The sequence below is a fragment of the Camelina sativa genome, chromosome 13 (genome assembly GCF_030686135.1).
Source record: "Camelina sativa cultivar CO46 ecotype springtype chromosome 13, ASM3068613v1".
Lineage (NCBI taxonomy): Eukaryota > Viridiplantae > Streptophyta > Magnoliopsida > Brassicales > Brassicaceae > Camelina > Camelina sativa.
Window position 1 is genome coordinate 5,794,235 of NC_141892.1, and position 19,702 is coordinate 5,813,936.

At 36.9% G+C, this 19,702-nt stretch overlaps 7 protein-coding genes across 10 annotated transcripts; 2 read left to right on the top strand and 5 right to left on the bottom strand.

Moving 5' to 3' along the window:
• Positions 1-121: 121 nt before the first annotated feature.
• Positions 122-18,196, bottom strand: LOC104735482 (shaggy-related protein kinase epsilon). Its single transcript, XM_010455290.3, has 14 exons — positions 18,152-18,196; positions 3,108-3,356; positions 2,697-2,846; positions 2,493-2,585; positions 2,293-2,352; positions 1,895-2,167; positions 1,737-1,811; positions 1,598-1,654; positions 1,331-1,471; positions 1,173-1,223; positions 959-1,054; positions 787-870; positions 594-696; positions 122-499 (listed from the first exon to the last, which is right to left on the bottom strand). Exons 3-14 carry the CDS (start codon positions 2,814-2,816, stop codon positions 417-419), a joined length of 1,236 nt encoding a protein of 411 aa, XP_010453592.1. The 5' UTR covers positions 2,817-2,846; positions 3,108-3,356; positions 18,152-18,196; the 3' UTR covers positions 122-416.
• LOC104735483 (polygalacturonase At1g48100-like) lies at positions 5,589-7,814 on the top strand. The gene is made up of 7 exons (XM_010455291.3): positions 5,589-5,894; positions 5,970-6,101; positions 6,192-6,389; positions 6,484-6,528; positions 6,624-6,831; positions 6,959-7,149; positions 7,261-7,814. Exons 1-7 carry the CDS (start codon positions 5,691-5,693, stop codon positions 7,648-7,650), a joined length of 1,368 nt encoding a protein of 455 aa, XP_010453593.2. The 5' UTR covers positions 5,589-5,690; the 3' UTR covers positions 7,651-7,814.
• LOC104735484 (peptide deformylase 1B, chloroplastic/mitochondrial) lies at positions 8,058-10,137 on the bottom strand. The gene is made up of 7 exons (XM_010455293.3): positions 9,796-10,137; positions 9,532-9,670; positions 9,265-9,457; positions 9,054-9,164; positions 8,733-8,795; positions 8,420-8,557; positions 8,058-8,321 (listed from the first exon to the last, which is right to left on the bottom strand). Exons 1-6 carry the CDS (start codon positions 10,010-10,012, stop codon positions 8,456-8,458), a joined length of 825 nt encoding a protein of 274 aa, XP_010453595.1. The 5' UTR covers positions 10,013-10,137; the 3' UTR covers positions 8,058-8,321; positions 8,420-8,455.
• LOC104735485 (ADP-ribosylation factor) lies at positions 10,167-12,305 on the top strand. 4 transcript variants are annotated; one of them, XM_010455294.3, is made up of 7 exons: positions 10,167-10,307; positions 10,573-10,739; positions 10,872-10,942; positions 11,179-11,298; positions 11,383-11,501; positions 11,595-11,676; positions 12,021-12,305. In XM_010455294.3, exons 2-7 carry the CDS (start codon positions 10,592-10,594, stop codon positions 12,024-12,026), a joined length of 546 nt encoding a protein of 181 aa, XP_010453596.1. In that variant the 5' UTR covers positions 10,167-10,307; positions 10,573-10,591; the 3' UTR covers positions 12,027-12,305. The 4 variants fall into 4 exon arrangements, with proteins under 4 accessions (XP_010453596.1, XP_087338090.1, XP_087338092.1 ...); XM_087481964.1 differs by having other exon boundaries at positions 10,192-10,307; positions 10,530-10,739; XM_087481966.1 differs by having other exon boundaries at positions 10,287-10,379.
• On the bottom strand, positions 12,263-14,065 carry LOC104737992 (F-box/LRR-repeat protein At3g58980-like). Its single transcript, XM_010458232.2, has 3 exons — positions 13,047-14,065; positions 12,791-12,937; positions 12,263-12,711 (listed from the first exon to the last, which is right to left on the bottom strand). The coding sequence occupies exons 1-3, from the start codon at positions 13,911-13,913 to the stop codon at positions 12,430-12,432; spliced, it is 1,296 nt and encodes a 431-aa protein (XP_010456534.2). The 5' UTR covers positions 13,914-14,065; the 3' UTR covers positions 12,263-12,429.
• Positions 14,149-16,029, bottom strand: LOC104735486 (universal stress protein A-like protein). Its single transcript, XM_010455295.3, has 4 exons — positions 15,617-16,029; positions 15,170-15,291; positions 14,951-15,069; positions 14,149-14,585 (listed from the first exon to the last, which is right to left on the bottom strand). The coding sequence occupies exons 1-4, from the start codon at positions 15,792-15,794 to the stop codon at positions 14,477-14,479; spliced, it is 528 nt and encodes a 175-aa protein (XP_010453597.1). The 5' UTR covers positions 15,795-16,029; the 3' UTR covers positions 14,149-14,476.
• Positions 16,703-19,582, bottom strand: LOC104735487 (uncharacterized). Its single transcript, XM_010455296.3, has 2 exons — positions 19,312-19,582; positions 16,703-17,485 (listed from the first exon to the last, which is right to left on the bottom strand). Exon 2 carries the CDS (start codon positions 17,463-17,465, stop codon positions 16,779-16,781), a length of 687 nt encoding a protein of 228 aa, XP_010453598.2. The 5' UTR covers positions 17,466-17,485; positions 19,312-19,582; the 3' UTR covers positions 16,703-16,778.
• Positions 19,583-19,702: the final 120 nt, after the last annotated feature.

A 19,702-nucleotide genomic window follows, 5' to 3' on the forward strand; every position in this document is an offset into this window, starting at 1 on the left:
TAAATTTTTATATCTAAGTCTACTACATAAAGTACATTTAAGGCTCTTTTTGAAATAATTTTGGCGAAGCATTGAAGAATGAGGTTTGATGCATGGCGTACCAAAGATATGACACGTGACGAGCGAGAAGGTTAATTCATAATTTAGTATCCAACATGACTGTATCGAGTCAACGACCGTTACATACATTACATTAATCATCGTATACATAACAATAAGGTACAAAGCCTTCTGATTGGAAAAGAATGTCTATCATCCAACAGAACGAGACAATAAACAGCACCAGACACATGATAGATGAAAGCTAATAATAATAATAATCCTCAGAAGCTAACTCCATTACTTAGCGATAAGCATATGCATTGTGTGCCTACATACACACAGTTACATAGGGAGACACAGAGAGAGAGAGAGATTTAGAGAGCCAGGAAGGAACATTGTTTTCTGGCATGGTCAGGTATAAGCTTGGACAACAACTCTACGCTTGCTCCTTTTAGCTCTACAAATTGAACAAACACACACTTTAAGTCTTTTTCTGGTAGAAATGGAAAACAAACAAAAGCATATGTGATATATATGTGGAAGAGACGGACCTTGAGGTTTAAAGTTGAAGAGAGGAGGCAATGGACGACCGTTGGGAAGACGTGTATTGGGATCACGTAGCTCATCGAAGAACGGGTGGACTATGGCCTCCATCTACAATCACAATTAGTTTGTAAATCAACGTGTTATCAACCAACCGAAGATCAAGTATGATGTGAAACAGGATCCATTTCATGAACTTACAGCTGTTGATCTGAGATTTGGAGAATACTGGAGAAGTCTTGAGACGAGGTCTACAGCTTCTGGAGGTGTGCGCTTATGGAAAATCTTTTAAATAAACAACAGGTTTTTCGATCAGCAAAGGCGAAAAATATGGAGTGATGTTGGGAGAGAGACTGATTATGTGTTTGCTTACTTTGTGCCAAGGATGAGCCTTTATTTGAGGGAATTTGAATTCAGTGTAGTTTGGATTCATACATTTGATTTCCTCCCGAGTTGGTGTTCCAAGAACCTGTAACCACACAATACAGAAGAAGTAATGGTGATCAATAGCAGAAAATGGAGCCTCTTCAGTCCATGTCCAATACACAATGGCTAAGATTATGGTCCGTCTAAAGAAATTGAAGTACCTTAATTATCTCGACTAGCTGGTCGACTCCACTTTCACCTGGAAAGAGAGGCTACCCAAAAGTTGGACCAGCCAAAGATTGGTAATACAGAACTTTAGACATCATTCGGCTATTCAAATCATAAAGTATAAAAGATTATGATGGAAAAGTCAAACTACCTGTCCCAGAAGTAATTCAGCAAGAACACAGCCTGCAGACCATATGTCAATTGCTGTTGTATATTCCGTGGCTCCAAAAATAAGCTCAGGTGCTCGGTAGTAACGGGAACAGATATATGAGATGTTTGGTTCGCCTTTGACCTGTTAAAGAATGGCAAAGCTAAAGAGGTTAGGACTAGTAACATTGCTTAGCACCAGAAAATGTGCCAATTTTTCCATACGAAAACAAAATCAATCTATCTCTTATTGCTAATAGAGATGCTATACCAGAACTTTAGCGCTACCAAAATCACAGAGCTTGACCTGATGGGTATGAGGATTAACCTACAAAAAGCACAAGTTTAATTAAGCAGAAATATGTAGATCACGAAAAGGTCTGACCAACATTTCAACTTAAGACACGAACCAGAAGATTCTGTGGTTTTATGTCTCTGTGGCAGACTCCTACTCCTCCATGAATATATGCCAAAGCTCTGCAAATCTGTATGCACAACAAAAAGGCAGAGAATTGTTTAAGAATGTCACGGCAACAATGTTGAATAGCCCATAGTATATGAAAATTACCTGATAAGTGTAGAGTTTAACATATATCATGGGCATCCTCTGATTTGCCCGACTGTAGTGCTTAGAGACGCGATAAACAGTCTCAGGAACGTATTCAAGGACCAAATTGAGATACAGCTCATCTTTCTCTGTGGTTGAGAAGAAACAATGCTTGAGGGATACAACATTAGGGTGATCAAGAAGCCGCATCGTCTGCAGCTCACGGTTCTTGTATCTTTTGTCTTGCAAAACTTTCTTGATTGCAACAGTTTCCCCCGTTTCTAAACACTTGGCCTGCATATATATACAAGGAACAAAATCAGAAGAAAAAAAAAAAAAAAAAATTATCTGCATTGAGTATATGCACACCAGCCACTTAAGTAAAATAAATTAGTCAATGTATATAATCGAAACACTACCTGAAAGACGATTCCAAAAGAACCTTGTCCAACGATGCGCTCTGCCATATAACTTATGGTCTGAAAGGACATAAAGAAAGAGCTATAAGAGTCTATATTTTCACGTTACACATCACAGAAACCACAACTCTGTCAACTTCTCTTATTAACATAGAAAAATATGGATAAAACCTCAAAACACAAATGTTAAACAAGCAAACCTGTTTAGGCTGGCCATTTTTACCACCAATAGTAGTAACAATAATGTGACCCGTTTCAGTTCCATTCCCATCAACCACAGCTGCTTCCATTTCCTATTAAAAAAAAAAACCAGCAAGAAGAAAACAAGTTAAATCAAAGAAGAGACCAACCCAAACCCAAGTGTGTACAATAATATACTAATTGAATGTGAGAGTTTTTTCAACCTTATCATCTTTAATCTTCATCTCATCAATCCCTTCAGGTAGTTTGTCAGCAGGACATATGGAAGCATTGCTTTGTTTTGTAGCCATAGATGAAGCAGGTAACGTCCCCACAGAAGCCATATCCAACAAATTTTAATTCAATTCGTCAATCTGTTAAAGACCAAAAACACACAAACTCAAAAACATCAGTACATGGTTAAACCCATATCACACAGCCAAAAACTGAAACAAAGATGACCAACAAGCACAGAGACAGTAAAGAAGATCTAAAAGTGAGAAACACCAAAAAAGTATACATACAAACTCCGATCCAGTTAACATAGATTCACACAAAACTACATACAACCTTAAACCCTTCCTAATCTATAAAAACTAAAAAGGTTTGTAGTTTTAGTTCCGGCGCCGTTATACCTGAAAAGTCAGTCTCCGCCGCAAATTCACTTCATCGTTTTGCTTCAGCAGCAACTAGAAACCCTAAAATAAAACTCTTCCTTGCCGAAAATGGCAAATCTCTCTCTTCGTGATTTGTGGTTTCTCTTCTCTCTTCTCTCTGTGTTTGGTTTTTTTTTTATTTTTTTTTTATGTTGTGATGGCAGAGAGAAAGCGGAACTCAATAGGTGGTTTCAAAGTTTTAGTTGATAGTTAGTTTTGACGTCCGCGCTCAAGGAAGAGTATCCCAACACGTGGCGTGTTTTGGTTGGAATATCTTAGACTCACGTCATTTGTGTTTGACTGCTTTTAATGGTGTTGAATCTTTTTCATGCGGTTAGGTGTATGGTAAGCTTCTTTAATAGACGGTTAGATTTTTAGTTAGGAAAAGCGATGATATAATCGGACGGTGAAGATTGAGAGGAGTATGGAACGTTAAGAGAAGCGTGGCGTACACACTGATTCACCTTCCTCGCTTTTTCGGTATTGTTGTTTTGTCAGAAAAGGAAATCTGGAATTACGAAATCGCCAAGTCAGCATAAAATAGAAAAGCGACAAGATTTGGTTCCACTAAACGATGTTGTGTCTGATTCGACCGTTGGGTTCATTAAAGGAGATGGGCCTTAAAGGATATGGGCTTGTTATATACTCTTCTCTGATGGATGATCTGTTGAGAATACGCACTTTGGTTGAACAATCATTGGAATTTGATGTGCCAACAAGGCAACAATTAGATAGGATCATAGGAATCACCAATTGTAGATAAATAATGGTTACGACAAAAAGAGTGAATTTCGTACACGATATTAGGCTTAACCATCAGAAAAATTGGCGTTATTCATAGAATTGCGTGCAAATCCCTGCCTGCAAAACATTAATATAGAGAAGTTGACAAAAAAAATAACGCTATTATAAAATTATTTTATACGAATACGAACAGTAGAAAACGTTACATCAAATCACGGGTTAAGATTACACAATGATCAATTTTAAAATATTACGTCTTACGCGAGTTGTTGGTCTTGGCCATACACAAATTCTCAGAGTACTTGAAAAATATTGCTCATGTGACTTGCGCGTTATGACCACTTCATGTGACTTGCTTTGCTATCCAACATTTTTCTCCCGTATGATAAAAACAAAAATTGAACCATCAAAGTATTGCAAAATTAGTCTAATGTTGCCACGTTTACCAATCTCGTTGAAACCAAAAAACAAAAGACATTACCTATTCTGTACTTAAATACATTCAAGATCTTGAGAAAGATCCTTTATTCTTTAACAAACAAAACATGAAGAAAAAAAAGGTATTGAGAAAAAGGACAAGAAATCAGTTACTTGAAGACAAAATTTATATATCACACTTTCAACTGCCAAAGCAAGAGAAAATTAATAAAATAGTAACAAGAATTTCGAATAAAACGAGTGATTAAATTATTCCAATTTTGGTAACCAATAACAGGCTTACCAAGAAGATCATGTAATCATCAAATACTAGAATAATTCAACAGTCAACGCATGGGATGCATACACGTAGCAACATGCTAATCTTATAGCAGCCTATATATCCTTTTACCAGGGACTCATGCACGTGTATCTTCAGGTCACGAGTTTTACTAATTTCATACCTTGAACCTTACTAATATGCTCATAGTTAATTAAACCAGAAATTCCCAGATGTTGGTTTATTCTCTCTATAACAATGAACACAAAACCGTATCGAGCATCATATTGTCTTTGCAACTAATGGATCTTTTGAAAATTTGAGTTTAAGATGACTAAATAGATTTTAAAAGATTCAGTGACACCATAGATTTAACATAAATTACGGTGCTTGATTTAAGGAACTAAACATTAATAAGATTATCTGATGATAAGGTTTACGTGGGATATATACCTGTAATTATATGGCAACTTTTCTTGACTCTTTCGCCATTTTTAGTGATACCTGATAGAAATGGATTTTGGTTTTTATTAAACCGAAGACCTTACCAAGACTGGTTAAGTATCTGACCGGACCCATACTCTGTTACAAACGAAAGCAATCAGTTGTTTTCAGCAACTACGTACTGCACAAAGACCCTCAAGATGAGTAATACAAGAACGAACACTTGAAAACCATTTAATGAAACTTCGAATTAATGCTAGAGAACACTATGTTGTTAGTAGCGACCAAAAGCTGTTCTAGGTAACACGCCTATTCAAGAACAAATTCAACGCCTAATCGTAAGTAAAGATGTTGAAGTTGTATGATGATTTTGAAGAACAAATCAAAGCCAAATCACAAGTAAAGTGATACGGTCAATAGAACAAGCTGATCAACCAAGTAAACCCCATCAGCTTTATTTATTTATTTGCTAATATCATAAAATATAGCAAATGAGGAGAACATGCTTGAAGAGGAAGAGAGTTCCAAGGCCTTTTGTCTTCATCTAACTGTTTAACTGCATCATAGATTTAAAATTCATATGCGTAATAGTGCTTTCCTCTACTTATAAATATGAGCCTCGCTTCACCATTTCCTCTTCATTCCATATCTAAACAAATTCTTATTCAATATTAAAGATGAATAAACTAACCTTGCAGTATCTTTCCCTGAACTTTCTCCTCTTAATCTCCTTAATCTCTTCGAGATTTGGGACTTGTGACGCTAGGCACAGTGTATACTGGAAAGGAAATCGCAGGTCTGTCGCCGAAGGGAAAAGTTCCCCAACAGTCAATGTGCTTGACAATGGCGCAAAAGGTGATGGGACAAGTGATGACACAAAGGTTAGTGAGCATTTCTATGGTTAGCTGCGTAGATAACTGTTTTATTGATATATAATGGAACCGTTTATATCGCAGGCTTTCGAAGATGCTTGGAGGGAAGCTTGTAAGGTGGCAGCGTCAACATTATTAGTTCCCTCTGGTTCTACGTTCCTTGTTGGACCTGTTTCCTTCCTGGGAAAAGAATGCAAAGAGAACATCGTGTTTCAGGTGAAATTTCAAGATAACAAAAACAACGAAATGTTAATTCACACATTTTTAGTTTTATAATCGCGACTGACGTATTTCGATACTGTGCAGCTAGATGGAAAGATCATAGCTCCAACGAGTTCAAGTGCATGGGGTTCAGGTCTCTTGCAATGGATAGAATTCAAATCACTTACAGGAATCACTATAAAAGGAAAAGGAATAATTGATGGACGAGGATCAGTATGGTGGAACAAGTCCCCTGACTATGATCCAGCTGATGAGTCAGAGTCAACAACTGAGAGCGACATGGTAAAAATATACTATATTCAATTTTATTAGCTAACAAAATTGGAAACTCTAGCTTGCAATAACTTTTGCTTCTACTCCTTTTCAACTGTGAAAGGTGAAAGAACAACTGGGTACAAAAATGCCAAAGACTAAACCAACAGTAAGTTATCTTGACTAAATTTCATGGATGGAGTCAAACTCAAATCAACATTTGAAACTTAAATTTTATTTTGATTTACCTTGGTGTGCATGTAGGCTTTGAGGTTCTACGGAAGTAATGGTGTAACAGTCAATGGAATAACCATACAAAACAGCCCTCAAACCCACCTCAAGTTTGATAATTGCATGAGCATTCAAGTGTCTGATTTTACAACTTCATCCCCCGGAGATTCCCCCAACACAGATGGAATCCACCTGCAAAACTCTCAAGATGCCGTTATTTACCGCAGCACGCTGGCTTGTGGTAACCACAGACTTCAAACAAGTCACATTTTATTTAAATTAAAGATATTACAAGTCAACTCATTCTTAATAAGACACTGGAAGTCAAATCATCATGAAGAAAATTAACAATTTCCTTCTTTCTACAGGAGATGATTGTATATCAATTCAAACTGGATGCTCTAATATCTACATACATGATGTAGACTGTGGGCCTGGCCATGGAATTAGCATCGGAGGACTGGGAAAAGACAATACAAAAGCGTGTGTTTCAAACATTACTGTCCGTGATGTCACGATGCATGAAACTACGAATGGAGTTAGGATAAAATCCTGGCAGGTAAATTTTTCCTGTAGAGTCATTTGCATACAGAATAAAGGCAAAGACTGATTGAAAAAAAGCATGTGATAGTTCAAAGATGCTGAAAACTTTTGATAATGTGTATGATAGGGAGGGTCAGGGTCTGTAAAACAAGTTATGTTTTCAAATATTCAAGTCAGCGACGTAGCCAATCCGATAATAATAGATCAATACTATTGCGATGGTGGAGGATGCCACAACGAAACTTCAGCAGTGGCTGTATCAAACATAAACTACATAAACATAAAAGGTACCTACACAAAGCAACCTATACGCTTCGCCTGCAGTGATAGCTTGCCATGCACAGGAATCTCACTGTCGACCATAGAGCTTAAGCCAGCCACAGAAAAAGCTAGCTCACTTGATCCTTTCTGCTGGGAAGCACACGGTGAACTGAAAACACAAACTCTACCACCAATACAATGTTTGAAAACAGAAAAGTCAACAGAAGCTAGTCAGTCTAATAATGATGATTGCTAATACTGGAGCAAGAAATTAAGTAAAAATGTTAAGATAGGCTAAACATTATAGAATTATACGAATAAAGAAGGATTGATTCCTCTTGCTTTGTCTTATACTAGTTTGTATAAATCATTTGCAAATGAAATGTAACATATTGCATGCAAGTGTATTGCATTCTGTTATAGACTACTGGTATTGAATTGGTCATAAGTCAAAACAAGAGGTCCCAACCCATAGCTTAAGGAAGGATTTTATCTGTAAAGAAACAATCTAACAATTATGACTTCATGGACCAGTTATGATAGAACACATCACAAGCAATATAATTCTTTATAGTCCATACATCTGAGGGATGCAAAGTAAATGTACCAAATAAGAAGTAAACAATGTATCAAAAGTCTAATTACCAAAAACTCCAACACAAGTAAACAACTAACACATTTTACTTATAACAAGGTAAACCACGACATGGTTGTAAACGCAGTTTCAAAGCTCAAGCTAATAGGCCAACATTAGATAATAGTGCAAAACAGACGATCTGAATACGTATAATACTCAGCCAAAAAGATTCTGAAATATATGATTTGTGTCTCAACCGTACATCCTGTTTGGGAGATTGGCGTCACATAGCTCCTCTAAAAGCAAACGTGTTTCTTGTCATTGTCTGCTTCCTATACCATAGTTAAATCCTGCAGTGGGATAAAAGAAGAAAAATTTCAGGACAAAAACCCAAGAGAACAAAGTTTAAAATGTCAAACTTGGAAATAATGTTTAACTCATATCCTACACGAAGATGAAAGGGGATTTGAACGAGAATGTCTCATCAACGTTTGCCAAAACCAACTCCTGCTTTCCGTTTTTGTCGAGCTTGTACTCTTTCAGGGCTTGGCAATCCAGTTTTTTCTTCGTATTTCTTTTCTAGGGCCTGTGGTACACTACTTGTCAGGAATATTGTAGAATTTCGATGATAACAAACCTTTTAAGACAATAAACTACTTAACGTAAAGATGTTCACCAAAGTCACTACTTAGATGCAAAGGGTGATTTATCCACGAGAAGTATTGTAGCTTAAGACTCTGTCCTATTACAGTTTTACTCACCTCTAGCTCTTCACGAATGCTATCAAGAACTTGATCCGTCATTCTGTCGAAGAAGAGCACTCCCTGTACTTGACAACAGATTGTTCCATCAGACCGTAACGAGGACTTGCAAGTGATACTCACATACAGCAATACCAAAAACCTCCATGAAAAACAAGTAAAAGTGCATGCTCAGTAACAACCGCGAGTAAATGAGGCCACTTTTCAGTGTTTTATCTGGTTTCTTCAAATTGTATATATACACAACTGCAGCCATTCAAATAAATGTATTTTCTGTGTGTTTTTCTTGCTATATAATCAAAATGAAAGTGGAGAAAGAACCTCCAGATGGTCGTATTCGTGCTGAAAGATCCGTGCAGGTAAACGTGATAGACTGATTGAAAATCTTGCGCCAGTAATGTCCCTTGCATCAATCTTGACAGATTGTGGTCGCTGAAAGCAAAAACACAACCAATAAAAACTGAATGAGCAAATGAATTGAGACACAAAATTTGGTGAAAAAAGTAATTCAATTGAGAAAGGGTGGACATACAACTACTTCAGCATAAATCCCTGGGAAGGATAGGCACCCTTCATCAAACGGTACTAACTTATCGGAAAATTTGTTGATTTTTGGATTAACAAGAACAATTTCTTCTCCTTCACCAGGCTCCCCAGCTGGATTAAACACCATGAGCTGAACATTGAGACCTACTTGAGGTGCTGAGAGCCCAATGCCATCAGTTCTGTCCAATAGCATGTAATCACAGTATCATTCTGTGTTTGTCTTTGTTACTATGTACTAAGTAGTAGGACTTACTTGTACATAACATCAAACATAGCATCAACCAAGTTCTTCAAATTCTCATCAAAAACAACAATCCTCTTGTTTTTAGCCCTTAGTATAGGATCCGGATACTCAACAATTTTCAAAGGCGTCTCAAATTCAAGATCAGAAGCTTCATAAATCCCAAACAAACGTATATATCAATTAAAAGAAAAAAAATGTAGAAAAAAATACAAATCATACATAAAAAAAAAAAAAAAGATGAACTAGAGTATAAATAACAGATAGGGAAATTACCCGAAGCTATTTCATCATCTTCTCTGCGCGAGACGCGTTTTACTGCAGCTCGGACCGGTGATGTCAAAGGTGTGCTCCGGTCCACGGCGGAGGAAAACATTACGGTGGATTTGAGCCGATCATAACCGGGGGATAGAGTAGAACCTCGGCGAGATAAAACCGGTAGGAGTAAGCGAGAGAGCGGTGGAGCTCGGAGGAAGCAGTTACATACCGCCATGGCTAGGAGAGGAAGAGCAAGTTTCAGCTACTGGAGAAAGCAAATTTGAGTGGAGAGTAAGTAAAAAAAGATTGGGTAAGAGAATTGTAGTCTGGAATTTTAAGTGGATTCCGAAATACTGATATATTATAGGGACGAATTTGAAAATAAAGATAAATAATATACCAATATCGATGAATATTCTATTTTTAGAGTTTTCTGTGAGGGAGAGAGAGATTGTCTCTTCGAAACTCACGGGCTAGCTTCTTCTTCTACATACAACAGATCCCTTCTTTGGAGCTTCTTCTTCGAAAAGGTAAACAAACTCTCACACCATTCTTCATCGATTCAAATCCTGTATCTTCCTTTTTTTCTCAAAACATCTCTGGTATGTTGAGTTTTTTAATCTCGATCGTCATTAAGAGTATCAAAAGCTAAAGATTTAGAATTGATTTATTTGGTCGTTGGAGATTGTTTAGAAATAGAAACGTTGTTGTTGACCTGATCGTGTTTACTAATCTGAACTTGTGTTGCAGAGAGAGAGAGAGAGAGAGAGATTTGAATCGTGTTTTTTGGTACAGGAATATAGCTTAAAGGAAAATGGGGCTTAATTTCACAAAGTTGTTCAGCAGGCTATTTGCCAAGAAAGAAATGAGGATTCTGATGGTAGGTCTCGATGCTGCTGGTAAGACTACTATCTTGTACAAGCTCAAGCTTGGCGAAATCGTCACCACCATCCCTACCATCGGTTAGTTTTTTAAGAATTCTTCCAATCATAGTGTTTGTTGTCAATGTGTATTTAGAGATCTTCCTCTTTTGTAATTCACTCCTGCTCTTTGCTTCTCAAAAATTTTGATGTTGAAGAGGTTTTTATTTCCAGGATTCAATGTGGAGACTGTTGAGTACAAGAACATCAGTTTCACTGTTTGGGATGTTGGGGGTCAAGACAAGGTAATATATTTTAAAAGTCTTGCCTAGATCCATAGTATGGTGTCCTCGTAATACAAGTACTGATCTTTTGTGTTGACTGGTTATATATATGTATCATGAAAGCACAATTTGAATAGTAAATCTCTACCTTCACCTGTATTTTTTTTAGTCTCCGCGTTCATTATCTATTAGTGTTTGTCTTCTTCTTTCTTCTCTGGTTATTTGACATTATGAAAGCAACTTCCTCGAAAAAACAGATTCGTCCCCTGTGGAGGCACTACTTCCAGAACACTCAAGGTCTTATATTCGTGGTTGATAGCAACGACAGGGACCGAGTTGTGGAGGCGAGGGATGAGTTACATCGCATGTTAAATGAGGTCAGCTTTCTTTCTGGTTTTTCCTCTTGTATCACAGTAAGATGGGAACACCTTTCCGTAGTCTGATTTTAACCCTGTTTGCAGGATGAACTGAGGGATGCTGTCCTTCTTGTGTTTGCCAACAAACAAGATCTTCCCAATGCAATGAATGCTGCAGAAATAACTGACAAGCTTGGTCTTCACTCTCTTCGCCAACGCCATTGGTAAAGTTATCTTCTTTCTAGAATTCAATCTTAATGTGGTTAGATTGATCACACAGTGTGGTAGAATTCTTCTTATGTTTTTCTTTTTAACAGGTACATTCAAAGCACATGTGCCACATCTGGCGAAGGTCTGTATGAAGGCCTTGATTGGCTCTCCAACAATATTGCTAGCAAGGTAACTAAATTACCGCTTTTTGTATAATTAAATATACTGTAAAAAGGAACACTCTTTTGAAAGTATTGATGCCCTTAAATAACAGCCATAGAGATTTTAGGTTGTATGCTTATCATAACTGAGTAGATCTTTGAATTGAGGGAACTCACTTACCTGAGCCACCAAACGGTTGCAAACCCCATGGCTGAAGCAGCCCTTGCTTTGTGTCTGGAGATCACGGATGTATCATCTATATTTATTCTCTTACTTGAAACCCACCGATTCCAAACTCTCGCAATGATTGTATATTCATGTATGTGTTATAATCATGAATATTGATCAAACCTTCATTTTGATTCGAGTAGGCATGATGAAGCTGCTGGAATACTTTTTTGCACTTGGAAGAGACCATTAGTGATTGTGGAGCAGAAAGAATGGAGAAGAAAGAAGTATAATGTCTGATTTTACAATGGTTTATAGTATCCGTTTATGTTTGTGTCATTGTGTGTGCGTGTAGTTTCTAAACCCACCTCAACCTTTTAACTTTTACCGTTTTGTTTGTAACTAAAGCTTATGGAAATGTTCTTCATAACCAGTAGATATATTACCTTTTTCTACTTATATAATGTCATAACGTATTCTCTTGGTTTTTTGAACGCTTGTAAAACCTAATCAAATATACTACGCATGAGAGCTCAGTGTGGTCCAACGCAACAGTAAGTAGATTCATGTTCCAAAAGAGTTGGGCATACATGAGAGCCAATATGGTGATTCTCAAGAAAACTCGACCTTGATCTCGCATTTGGAAGAAGCTCTACAAAGCATTAGCAAATCCGTGCTGAGCCGCAACTTTTCTTTGTCATCTTTTGCGGGGGCGCAAACTTTGACGAGCTCAAGACATGACAACTCCTCCAAGAAACGCTTCATTTGGTCCAGCTCTTTGATACTTCCTTCGTACTCTGTTATTTCTAAGACCTTCACAGGACATGAAGATAAACGAGAACATCCTAAGAAGCATTCGCAATCAGATACAGGATTATCATGGCGCAAGAAACCCTGAAGCAAGAGAAATGTTTATTATAGAAATTGTAAACTGCGTTTTGTCCAACAATATTTTCGGGTTTTTGGATCATACCTTGATGACAAGAGTGTGTAGATTTGGAGCTTTCTTCAGCAGAGATGGTAGAGACGAAACAGATGAACAGAAGTCCACTTCAGATGTGATTGTTAAATGTAAGAGGTTTGCGAACACAGGCATTGCTTCATGGAAGATCCCATAAATCTAAAACAAAAATAAAATGAACTAGTCATCATCAACAAATTGCAATCTTCTTTTGGATCAATAACATTTTTCTATAGTTAACCATTACAGCAAGAAGCAAAACAGTTACCTCCACAGTTTCAGGACATAATAAGTTGAGGATCTCGACATTTCTTAATCCGGTAATCAGATTCGATGGATCGCAATTATCAGGACCTCCCTCTTTCATTGTAAGCCCGAGCTTAGCTTCAACAAGAGAGTCAAGGTTAACAACTGGATACCGAAGCTGAACAAAATCAGAGTATTCCAAGTAGACAAGATTTGGATTATCAAAACTCATGCTCCCCAACTCAACACTAAAACCGATACATCCAATGGTAAGTCTCTTAAGGGTTGGACAGGAGAAGATGTGAGAACATTTCCAAAGTTCCCACGCAATATAAATCATGATCAACTCCTCAAGTAAAGGGCAAGCAGAGATAAGCTTTTCAAATGCGTCAAGGTTATAAAATTTAACGAAATGAAGAGAGATAATCTTAAGAGCTGGAAGAGAAGCATTCACAGGAAGCATAGGAATTTCAAAACGAGTCAGTTTCAGCTTAACAAGTGTCTTGCAAGCAAAGACCTCGAAGATTAATGGATCATGAGCTTTTGCGTCAAGATGAAGATCCAAGACACCACGGTTCAGCACATTACATATCCAACGGTTGGTATGAGCTGAGCCAACACCAAGTCGACATTTCAGAGTGAAACTCTTTATGGCGGAATTGCCTGAAACAGCCAACACTCGATCCACGAAATCCATGAAATATCGTCGATGATCAACGAAAGGCAAGAATTTTTTTGGTTTGGTAAGGGACAAATGGAGATGTGGTGTGAAGGCAAACATATCACGCCATCTCTTGGAGAGAACCGAAGTTGAAGCAGCTTCATCTATCGAGAGGAAAGACAAAATGCGGATAACAATCCCATCTGGTAGATCGCTGATCCTATCCATTCTTTCGCTTACAAAACCCTTTCTACTAAAGGCAGCATCATCGGAGAAACATCATAGCATTACACTACTTGAAGATGAGATTAGAAAACTTCGGCACCAGAGGAAACATTCCACAGTTTTACTTTAGACGTGCGTTCCAAAACTAGTGTTCGGACGTGGTCAGCCAGTAGTCAAGAGATAACAAAAATTTAAATATCCGTCCAGATTTTGGTTTTGTTTCTATTTGGCATTATAATTAATTTCAAAACTGAATCTAATATATATTATGTAACAGATCAAACCCATATATGAAAAACATGGAAGAGTCGAAAGATTAACACAACAAATGAAAGAGCGTTTTGTTTTCATGACTTAGAAAATGAACACAAGTAATAAACTATATATGATGCTGTTTTGTTTATCCATCGAATATCTATTACAGGACGCACTTACTAGATCAATCGAAAGAGTTTTGCAACTATTTTCTTCTTCTGTACTGCAACACACCATTTATTGTCTCTCAAAAGCTAGCGGGATTCAGCAGACATGAGCTCACCGCATGGTGTTTGTGTTGCTTTTGGAATTTAGTCATCAGCTGGATCTTGTGGAGATTCTTCAGCACTACGTTTGATTGTAATGACTGGACATTCTGCATGCTTCACACAAAATTCACTCACAGTTCCAACAAATACCCTGTCCAATAGAACACAAGTGTTGAATCAATAGTCTGTGATTTTAAGCATAAGCAAGTTAACACGATTACGGCAGTATAAAGTCTAAAGCATATGCAGTGTTTGATGCATATGACCACACCTAGTAAAATAAACTGCAACCCTACCGGCTATTTCATTGAATTCTAATAAGATAACTCATTTTTGATCTGTATTTTTTCCCAAAACCAGCAATAGAAACTTTTAAATCTTCCTTGATTGGCATTTTCAAATCGAAAACATGGTTCTGGGTGGTGGTGATATAATCTATGCCAAAGTTTATTGATACAGGTCTAACTATAAAGAAATGATAAGTCTACTAGAGGCGAGTGTGAGAATTGAACATACTTTTGGAATGGGCCGAGACCACGACTTCCCACAACCAGAAAATCTGGCCTGACCCGCCTCACTTCATGGCATATCACTTCCGTGGGATCACCTTTCCTGATCCAGGCCTCGCACCCAACCTACAAGTTTCAACAACTTACATGTATGAGAACCAACAAAAGTTTATTGTGATACATACAAGTAAGGGGCATAAAGAACATGAGTTAAAGAGTCATTTACCCCAATCTCATGACATTTATTAACGAAAAACTCAAGAAGGTGAAGTCCTTTAGCCTTGTTACGCTCCCTCATTTGTCGGAAATCATCAGGAGATGCATATATGCTGTCCATGTCATCAAAACCTAGTTCCCAATTCATGATCAAAACAAGTAAAATCACCTTTTCATTACATATGCTATCAAACAAACCAAAAAAAACTTGGCAATATATCGCATTGTTTCTCAATCAAGGGTAAAAAGGAACAGCATATAAAAAAGTAACATCATGAAGGAACCCTGTTCTGTAATATTTCTAAGCAAATCCAAAACACAATCAACTAACACAATGAGTAATCCCTAGCATCGAGCCTTGAGAACATATAGAAACACACCAAATTTAGCCTCAGACTCAAATTCCAAATATCAAGAAATTCATAATTAGACGATCGAGAGAGGGGGAGAAGTAAACCATCTTCGTCCTGAACTTGAACGTGGAGCAAGAGAAGCTTGAAGCCAGAGGTATTGGACCGAACGATCTTCTTCAGCGTCCACTCAAACGCCTTTTTGCTGCTAATCGACGCGTGCGGATAGCCTTTGAGAGTCGACTCGTTCACCGCCACCATCACTCGAGTCGGCTCGCTCTCCATATCTTTCACCAACTCGTTCTGTCTCTCTCTCTCTCTCTCTCTCTCTCTCTCTATCGATCGTTTTACTAAAGGCGGGGGAAGAGCGAGCGAATGAACTGAATGAAACACACACAACTATGTCAGGCACAAGCAAAAAGGTGGAAAGGGTATTGTGCGCGGTCGGTGCACATTAGAGCACGATAACATCATTATTTTGGGTGACAACTACAATGCGCACGGTCGGTTACGAGCAGACCTTTTTGTTTTGTTAGTGGGTCTCATATCTAGGCCCAACAATTAATTATACTAATGAACGGGCCCGTTGATTGATATATAAATATCCGAATTATTGTACTTTCTATGATACTTGGAATTTGAGTTATTGGCTAGCTTGAGTTTAATGATTTTTATTATTTTTTTTATTTTTTTATAAAGGAATTTAAGTATTTAATAAATATGAATATGATTAGAATCATTTAATTAAAATAGTGATTTATGAAAACAAGCGTTACGATATCCAAATTTCCATTAAGACTATAATTTTATTTAATAACATTACAAGTATATGAAAACGAAAGCTTGGTAATAGTATAATTAAAACAATATCAACAAACTAATAACATAAGAATACATATATAGAGAAATTAAGAATCCATATACTAATAATAACAATGAGGTTTAAATATTATCACGTCTAGTGTTATATCTTATATGAATCCAAACTTTAACGTTAGGACTAGGAGTCTCTATAAAAATGCGAAAACACTTGTAACTTCTAACCAGTATCCGGGCCCTTCAGGATATTTTGATTGAGTGAACAATTTTTGCAGGTGTGTATTATCATTAATGCGGTTTTTGGTATTAGATGATCGAAACGTCTTATTGCGAATACGCTCAATAACGAAATCTATCATATAGAGAACACATAATTTAACTAAAAGATTCACATTATATATTATATTTATTCGAATATAACTAAAATTTCTACAAATTGATCATCATCAATCATTGAATTCCAGTGAAGGAGACTCTACCAAATCCAAGATGACCAATCTGATACAACTCTAACCACACTCTCTCGGCTTCAACTCTTGCACTTATTCTCGACTCATCATGATCTCCTCCTCCTTTAACCGATGTCGTTTTCTCCCCGTTCTCTTCCTCCTCCTCCTTTGTCAAACTCCCATCTCTCTCTACCACAAACCGGTGATCATCATAATCTCCGCCGCCATAACATCCTCCTCCGCCACCACCACCACCGCATCCGCATTTCTCGCCCCCCTCCGTTGTCTCAAACCGGAGGTGATGATGGTTATTATTATTATGATGATGATGAAACTGATCATCTCCACCATTGATCTTTCCGCGCCGTTGTCTTCTGTTGTGAGGTAGCTTCTTCCGCTTCTTCTTGTTCTTCCGGCCGCCGCATAAACACCGTCGTCCTATCATCCACGGGACCTTGACGAAAGTAAGAGTAAGAAGGTTGATGATCGCACATGGACAGCAACAAAGCGCAACACAGTCAGCAATAGCAGCCGCCGCCCACGACCGGCATCTCTTGCCTGAGCATTTGGTATCGTCGCCGCCGTGGTTGTAATGCCGTCGTCGACGGTTGTCCTCGTCGACGGCGTCGTTTTGACAGTGGGTCCCGCCGTGGTTTCTACGTGAAACTCGATGCGGGTTTTCCTCCATCAGCAGAAAACAAAATCTTGCTACAATCAATAAATAAACAGAGAAAGAGAGTTTAGTCACTAGACTGTATATGTAGTAGTAGTATTAAATTTATGGATCAAAGTTTGAAAAAAAAGTGTTTTTGCTGATACAAGTTGATACGTATAGGAAATAGTAAAAGATTTAGAAACAAAAAAAAAAAAATACTACAGAGAGATGTTTTAGGAAACAACAACTCGAGATTTTCCATGCACTTTCACTTAATGACTCCAGACAGTTCAGGTTTTTTAGATTCATTACTCCCTCACGCTCTCCTTTCGTGTGCGTGTAAACCACGACATAAACCGACTTCGTCAAATACTTTAAAAGTTTAAACTACTGATTTGGAAGAAAACAAAAAATACGGTTTAGACGGTTTGCTGACTTTTGTCTAATGACGCTGGTTTATTAATTTGAAGGAGCGCGTGGGAACGGATCTATATTAGTTTTACCATTGAAAATATTAAAGATTTTGAAAAGATTTAAAAATGAACTTCGTCTAGGGATATGTAATGAACTAATGATTCTATTCGAGGGGGCTCTGTGAGCGGGCTTGAAGTTTTTTTTTTCCTTTTGTTAATTTTGGTTTCAACTTTTAAGTAAGGCTCAAAAAGTTGTATTGGATTTAGCATTTTCTTTCATGTTGTATGATCGAAATGGTCATTTACAATTATAAATTATAATTTGAAGATAAGCGACATTCAAAAAAAAAATTGGAAAATTGTTGTACCAACAAAAAGTTATGGTTATGACTATTATAAAATGATTAAATTAATAATTAAAGATTCATAAGTTAATGTAGTAACGTGGATGGTTAGTGGGAAGGATTCTTTTTCACGTGGATTGCCGGCTCTTCTTATGGCCCAATTACTTGAACCGTAATAAAATACAGCTTTATGATTTAGATTGTGAGGGGCATTTACAGTTTAGTCCTCCTACTTAACTTATGAAACGATTGTATAATCGATAGCCTAGGGCTATCTGTAAAATAATAGTCCTAGAAAGTCTAATAGGAATCTCCCCGCAATAATTTTTAGTAAACGATACTAATATAGTATTATGAACTGAGTAGTACTTATTAATGGGCTATTGAATTGATCATGAATATGTTACTTCTGTTACTGTACTTAAGATGTTGCTTTTGACTCCTGCAAAGGTTTTAGAGTAATTTATACTATATTTCTGCTTTATCTTTATGAAAGCGAAAATCGTAATCGAATATTTTCATATTTACACCATTTTTACAAACCATCATAGACTCGTAGTATTTGCTTTCGTGTTTAGTTTGGATTTGTGTTTAACAGATTGAAAACAAGCAAACAATTTTTTTTTTTTTTGTCAACAAACAAATATTTTGATTTTCCTTTTCCATTTTTATCGGAGTGGGACCTAGTACTATTGTCCCTTTTCACTTGTATAAGGTAAAAAGTGCAAAATGGTGGGTAAAATTTAAAAGTGTAATTCGCATGTTTATATGTACCCTATATATATTTGTATATATCGATATCTTTGTTAAAAGCTCACTTCATTATCTATGGAAATTTTCATTAAAAAAACCATAAATTAAATTAATTATGACACACATGCAACTTTAAAATCGGACAAATCAAACATGTTACTAGGGTTAATTAATTATAAATAAATGAAGCTCTTCGGAGATTTTTGAATCAACGGTGAGCTCTATAGCTAAGTAAGATTATATATAATCGTAGTCAAGACTCAAGACCATAATCGTAACTGGAATTTATAGAAATTGACCCCAACTAAGAAACGCCAATCGAAAATGATGAGTCATAAGAGAAATGTAGAGATCGTAATGGATCATTACCTTGGAGAATTCCTTAATTTGCTTTCTTTCCGGAAATCTATAAACGATCTACAGGATTACATTTTCATTTGCTATGTTGTGTTTTGCTGTGTATATTGTAGTAATCGTAAGATATGATTTGTGGTGTTATGTGGTTTTAGTCTTTGGTGTGATGGATATGGTAAAGGAATGAAGGAGAAAATGGAGAAGAAGTATAAGGAGAGGATTAAGGAAGATGTTTCGGTCAAGCAAATGCTCCATTTATACATATATACTTCTATTGCTCTCTCTCTCCTGTGTCCTGTGTGTGTGTATATATTTTTATAAAACTCTCTATCAGAGACCTACACACACATATATATATATATATTCACGTGTACGGAGCTTAGTAATTTATAGTTACATTTTTTTT

Bases quoted from the DNA above. Each gene is read 5' to 3' on its own strand.
- LOC104735486 (XM_010455295.3), bottom strand. From the start codon at position 15,794: ATGGAGAGCGAGCCGACTCGAGTGATGGTGGCGGTGAACGAGTCGACT. The intron at 15,292-15,616 runs GTTTACTTCTCC...ATTGGGAACTAG, and splicing joins TCAAGTTCAGGACGAAGATG to GTTTTGATGACATGGACAGC. The intron at 14,586-14,950 runs GTATGTTCAATT...TCTATTGGACAG, and splicing joins GGTCTCGGCCCATTCCAAAA to GGTATTTGTTGGAACTGTGA.
- LOC104735485 (XM_010455294.3), top strand. From the start codon at position 10,592: ATGGGGCTTAATTTCACAAAGTTGTTCAGCAGGCTATTTGCCAAGAAA. The intron at 10,943-11,178 runs GTAATATATTTT...TCGAAAAAACAG, and splicing joins ATGTTGGGGGTCAAGACAAG to ATTCGTCCCCTGTGGAGGCA. The intron at 11,502-11,594 runs GTAAAGTTATCT...TCTTTTTAACAG, and splicing joins TCTCTTCGCCAACGCCATTG to GTACATTCAAAGCACATGTG.
- LOC104735484 (XM_010455293.3), bottom strand. From the start codon at position 10,012: ATGGCGGTATGTAACTGCTTCCTCCGAGCTCCACCGCTCTCTCGCTTA. The intron at 9,458-9,531 runs GTAAGTCCTACT...GCTATTGGACAG, and splicing joins ATGTTTGATGTTATGTACAA to AACTGATGGCATTGGGCTCT. The intron at 8,558-8,732 runs GTGAGTAAAACT...AGTGTACCACAG, and splicing joins GCATTCGTGAAGAGCTAGAG to GCCCTAGAAAAGAAATACGA.
- LOC104737992 (XM_010458232.2), bottom strand. From the start codon at position 13,913: ATGGATAGGATCAGCGATCTACCAGATGGGATTGTTATCCGCATTTTG. The intron at 12,938-13,046 runs GTAACTGTTTTG...TTTTTGTTTTAG, and splicing joins TATGTCCTGAAACTGTGGAG to ATTTATGGGATCTTCCATGA. The intron at 12,712-12,790 runs GTATGATCCAAA...CTCTTGCTTCAG, and splicing joins TACACACTCTTGTCATCAAG to GGTTTCTTGCGCCATGATAA.
- LOC104735483 (XM_010455291.3), top strand. From the start codon at position 5,691: ATGAATAAACTAACCTTGCAGTATCTTTCCCTGAACTTTCTCCTCTTA. The intron at 6,529-6,623 runs GTAAGTTATCTT...GTGTGCATGTAG, and splicing joins TGCCAAAGACTAAACCAACA to GCTTTGAGGTTCTACGGAAG. The intron at 7,150-7,260 runs GTAAATTTTTCC...TGTGTATGATAG, and splicing joins TTAGGATAAAATCCTGGCAG to GGAGGGTCAGGGTCTGTAAA.
- LOC104735487 (XM_010455296.3), bottom strand. From the start codon at position 17,465: ATGGAGGAAAACCCGCATCGAGTTTCACGTAGAAACCACGGCGGGACC.
- LOC104735482 (XM_010455290.3), bottom strand. From the start codon at position 2,816: ATGGCTTCTGTGGGGACGTTACCTGCTTCATCTATGGCTACAAAACAA. The intron at 1,812-1,894 runs GTAATTTTCATA...TTGTGCATACAG, and splicing joins TTAAACTCTACACTTATCAG to ATTTGCAGAGCTTTGGCATA. The intron at 500-593 runs GTCCGTCTCTTC...TTCAATTTGTAG, and splicing joins CTTCAACTTTAAACCTCAAG to AGCTAAAAGGAGCAAGCGTA.